The sequence below is a fragment of the Lygodium microphyllum genome, chromosome 14 (assembly GCF_053477565.2).
Source record: "Lygodium microphyllum isolate KBCC chromosome 14, Lygodium_microphyllum_v1.1.10, whole genome shotgun sequence".
Lineage (NCBI taxonomy): Eukaryota > Viridiplantae > Streptophyta > Polypodiopsida > Schizaeales > Lygodiaceae > Lygodium > Lygodium microphyllum.
The window spans coordinates 100,008,166-100,013,641 of record NC_141148.1 but is presented as its reverse complement, the minus strand read 5'-3'; the positions used below and the strand labels follow the sequence as shown (position 1 = coordinate 100,013,641).

The window sequence follows — 5,476 nt, the reverse complement described above, 5'->3', positions numbered from 1 at the left end:
TAATCTAATCAGAGAAACATAAAATAGAATACACGTATTCAAGTACTATGGCATACGTCTTGATTAGTGGGCGTTTCTTAGATTCAATCACCTACAATTTTAAGCTTTGTGAGATTGCATTCAAGCCTCAAGGATTGTATTTGCATATGTTGTATAACATACATCATGATCAGTGGGCCTTTCTTAGATTTAATCATGCACCATCTTTAGCTCGTGGGGTTACAATCTGCCAAATATTGTGGCTAGGCATTGAACTATGAAATCAATCAAAGTTTGGATCCATGGAGTTTTTAATTGATTTAGGTGTCCAATAATCGCTTTGAAGTTCAATGATTGGTGAAGGTGTTGTGTTTTTAATAGTTAAAAGAGTCATTTGTGCTAAAAGGGCTGATTAAAAACAAGGGCTTAATGCCACCGCTTCTAAATGTAGAGGGCCTTATATAGAGGCTCACGTCTAGGGTGCACGATGTGATAAGGCCATCATGCCAAATGTGGAGAGGGAGCGACGAATGACAATTGAGAATTGGAATTTAAAATTAGGGAGACAGGAAGGATAACTAACATTAGTTAATGATGATAATAATAATTAATAGCGATAATGTTAATTAAGTAAGAATGATAATATTAATTAATAATGCTGACACTGATGAGTTTTGTAAGCTGATTACGTAGACGCATGTGCATGAGAGAGGGCCGGCTTTTGAAGGCGAGAAAAGGGAAGGAAGCGCCGCCCCCCCATCTCTCTCTCTAATTTAGCAGGGAACCTCCAGATTTGGCGGCAAAACAGGGTGCTCTAGCTCCACCTCTAGTTTTAGGGGGTGGTCTGCGAGCCCCCCCCGGTATACTATATAGGCATGTATCGACAAGGAATAATTCTCTTAGTCACCCTCCCTGCCTCCAATTATCTTCCAATCCGTCCTTCCTTATACCCTTGCGTTGCCGCGCCCTTGTTTCATCGATTCCTCTCTCATGCCTAACTAGCTGCTCCCATTTGATTATACACTAATCTCGATCCTCCATTTTGCTTTATGACTGATTTCGTCTACGGTTGATTAATCGATCAGTCCATTCCCTAATCAGATACTAGTCTGTCCACTGGTCTAGGTTTCGCCATTACTTTCTTAGATTATTCAAGCTTGAGAATGCTCGGAAAACGTGGAAGAGCTGCCATCCAGAGGACCTCCAGCATTGCTTGCATGAGCAATCGATTCAGCACCATTAATGGCAGCAGCATTAACAATGCGGATCACGTGATCATGAACAATGAGCAATCTCTGGTGAAGAGAGCTGATTATCAGCAGGGATTAGCTGCTAATTGCAAGGCTAAATCTGGTGCTAATCCTGTTGCAGCAGGAGCTAATATACCTCAGATCATAGGGTTTCATCCAGTTAATTATTCTACTAATTATTCTGCACAAGCTGACCAGTTGAATCATGCACAGCAGCAGCAGCAGCAGCAGCACATGATCATGATCAACCCAAAGGGGCCAGGCACTCCTGTTAATGTGCAGTTCACTGATGGTAATTGCAGCTGTGGCCCTAAGGTGCAGCAGCTTCAGCAGCCATTGATGGGGATTAATATAGTCACTTCAGCAGCTGGTTCAGTGAACCTCAACCCCACAGCTAGCTGTTGTGCTCCCAGATCTGCCTTGCAGACCCTGCTAGCTGCTGCAAGGCAGGTGCATATGGACATTAATGAAGGGATTGGCAGCATTAAGGGCACAACATGCACAGTGGGCAACCCATTAGAGAGGCAAAATATCAGTGAAGAAGAAGAAGATGAGGATGAGGATGAGGATGAGAAGGATGATGATGAAGAGGAGGAAGAGTCTGGCATGGAAAGCTTCCTGTGTTATGATAACAGCTGCACACAGGAAATTGACTTGGGCCCGGAATCGATACCCAGTGATGATTGGCTGCCGATAGATTTACGCATGGGTTCTGCAGTGCAGGGGATGATGGAGGGCCTGGACAGTGATCGCACCCGCAGGGCCCCCCCGCATGCGGCAGAAGGGAATGACGGAGCTGATGGGGATTGTTTTAAGCAGTGTGGTGCAGGAGATGAAGGCAAGGGGCTAGTTCTATACTTGGCTACGCCTCCTGCATTCAACAATATTATGAGCCCAGTATTAAACAGTACCCCAGCAGCCAAATCCAGTAGGAGGAGCAGCAGCAGGGCCAGCTTCTTAGATGCCTGCTTCCTGTGCAAGAGGCCCCTGGGACAGGGACTGGACATCTTCATTTACAGGTGATCATCTAGACTCTCTCTCTAACATATTTGGTTAATGAATTATAAGGAACTCCAAATCATCTTAGTTTGTTGCGGTGATATTTTTAAGCATCATTTATTTTGCTAGGAGTGTATGTTTAGAGCTGACACTGTATGCAGCATTGTTTCACTTGAGGAGTTTGGGAAAAACCTTAATTTGGTGTAATCTTGGCTCATATCCCCCACAGTTCTTCTATCATGCCCATATATATCTCCTCAAGCTATACTTATGCTTTTAAAGGATGCCATCAAACTTTAATGATGTTTGTAAAGGATGTGTTATCGATGAAGTATTTAGAGCACCCCACAAGTTAGGGCTAAAACCCTTAACTTGGAAAACAACCATTATTAGATGCTTTCTAAGTCCCCTAGGCACCCAGTTAGGGCTAAAACCCCTAAGTTGGAATATAGTCTCGAATGCTTTTGAAACCCCTCACAACTCCTAAGTTGGAATATAGTCTCGAATGCTTTTGAAACCCCTCACAACTGTGTAGTATGCACCCTTTCACTTGCTTAGTTGTTGTAGCCTTCTCTTAGCGATGTTGCCTACCTCCATTAGTCATTTGCAAACTCCCCTAATTTTAGTGGTCTTTTTTAGGTGAACGTGGCGAGATAAGAAACTTATATTACTTGGAAAGTCTCATTAGGTAACCCATCTTCCTCTCGAATTGCATCCTCAAATTGCACCTACCTTGTTCTTGGTAGCCTAAGATCATCACTTAAATCTACATTTGGAGTAGCACTTAAAATTACACTTACCTACTATGATCATCACTTAGATTTACACTTGGAGTAGCAATTAAATTGGGTATCTAGATGCCAGATGTCATTGTGACCTTGTTTGTGCAACTTGGGAGTAGCAATTAAATTGGGTATGAAGATGTCAGATGTCATTGTGACCTTGTTTTTGCACCTCCACATCATGATCCACATATAAATGTGTATACCCTACCCCTTCCTCGTGTCCTTTAGCTAGGAGTAATTTTGTTGTAAAACCCATACAACTAATAAGGAGGCATCAAGTAATCAAAATTTTTAGAAGCCCATCAACCTATTTGTTTGTGTACCCTTGTTTCACCCTAGTATGGAACAAAATGTCAAGGTTTATCTAGATAAGAATAGAACCCATTGTTGTGAAAAAAGTGTTCCCTTAGGGGGCGTAATACTTGATTGTCCTTGTAGACCATAGGCAAATGTGGATAGTTGTGATCCACTCGAACCACTAGAGATAGAGAGAGAAACTTGGGACAATGGAATTCTTATAATTCGACGGATTGTTCAAAGTTTAGCTAGACATTTTGTGTTCTAAGGTTTTAACGGTTTGAAAGCATGCTTTTTACACCTTTAGAAAGAGAATTATTATATATTTTATAAGACCATACTATAATAAGCTCAAGTCTACTCATTTCCAAGTGGCCAATTGCACTAAAAAGCCAGAATTGTATGATATGAGAAGCAATCTGATTTGGTACTCACAACAATGATTATTTGTTTTACAAAGATGAAGACCAATAACTCAGATCAAGGGCGCACTGATTAATGAACTGTGGATCCAATCTTAGAGAAAAAAATTTGCTTGATGTCGCCATAAGTGGAGATTTAATGGTTTCGAAGACCGATAACTTACATCAAGGCATTGATTAATTAACTGTGGATTAAACATGCTGCAGGGGTGACGCTGCCTTCTGCAGTGCGGAGTGCAGGTACCAGCAGATGCTTATGGAGGAGAGGCAACAGATCATATCTCATGATCGTCATCATAATCATCACCCTAATCCTCATCATAATCATCGCCCTAATCCTCATTATCCAAAGCAGATCCAGTTTTGCTCCATGGCTAATGAAGCCATCCGCCATGCGAGGACAGCCGCGGCAGCTCGCTAATCACTCTTATTATTATTTCCCCATATTAATTAATCTTATATCAACGCCAAACCCAAAAACAAATCTCTTAATTCTTCGTTAAACACAATGTGCTAACCCACGAATAAATCCCGGATGTTGATGATTCAGTTTTGTTTATTGGCGCTATCCGGCCACGGCTACTTTTATACATTTTTGTACTCAAAAGTGATCATATGTGACTACTCTTGAGAGCTTCCACTCTGTTTAGATTTTTATATGACATACTACTTTTTATCTTCATCATGTATATCCAATGTGCATCTCTCTCTCTCTCTCTCTCTCTCTCTCTCTCTCTCTCTCTCTCTCTCTCAAGTGGGTCCAAGGTCTAGGCACTAAGGAATCCTAGTGGGAATACATCCGGAAAGCTGATGAAAAGGATTCATCTACAATCCATGGATAGCAGTTCGGGAGATTTCCACAGGTTTTTCGAATTCTATAGGTTTTTAGTACGCCGTAAAAATGACTCTTACCAAAAGGATTCTAGTTGGCTATGAGTAACGAAACAAAAGAGCAATCTTTTACCTTTCAAAAAATTAGACTTCATGCTACTTGAGTATAGGAATTCGGTGCATCGGCAACAAGTTGAATCATTGTTCCGTTTTGCAGTGGGATTAGCGGGAAATAGTTTCAATAAGAGTCTCTTATTTCCCGCTAATCTCTCTCTGCTCAATCTACATGCTAAACGGAATAATGGATTTGTGAGATACACTAATAGTTTCTAAGTGGTTCCTCCAATCATAAGGGTTTGATTCCTATCAAAATAGGGGAGAATCTTCTATTTTGCAAATCTATTCAAAAACAAAGAATGAGCCAATAGATTGATTGATTGGATTTCTTATACCATTCAATACAATAGTTTTGAAAAAATTTGAACTTCAAAATAGCCAATATTTACGTCTCAAAAAGGTACTTCCAAGAGTCAACAATGGGAATAAAAATAATGCTTGTTCGAGTCGATTCAAAGAAGAAAAGAGCATACCTTTTCTATATCCCCTAGTTAGATGGTATGAACAAAAGAGGTTAATCTCTCTCTACTCGATCTACACGCTTCTTCTACATGATGATCTTCATGCATTAGCCTATGAGTGTATCTCACAAATCCATTATCAATTGGATGGTGGGGCGGGAAGCAAAGGATCCACTCATTTAGGAAACTTTTTTCTTGAAGAAAGATTTTTGAAATGGAAGAAGTACGTAGGGTATTTCTTGAGCAAGCGTATTCCATTCCGAATTGATGAGGGTATGAATGCCTGGTCCGAAGCGCACGGATGGCTTGACACAATAGGGAACTTGTACCTTTCC

At 40.9% G+C, this 5,476-nt stretch overlaps 1 protein-coding gene across 1 annotated transcript; it reads left to right on the top strand.

Moving 5' to 3' along the window:
- Positions 1–871: 871 nt before the first annotated feature.
- Positions 872–4,414, top strand: LOC148025901 (uncharacterized). The gene is made up of 2 exons (XM_087692155.1): positions 872–2,248; positions 3,940–4,414. The coding sequence occupies exons 1-2, from the start codon at positions 1,143–1,145 to the stop codon at positions 4,151–4,153; spliced, it is 1,320 nt and encodes a 439-aa protein (XP_087548281.1). The 5' UTR covers positions 872–1,142; the 3' UTR covers positions 4,154–4,414.
- Positions 4,415–5,476: the final 1,062 nt, after the last annotated feature.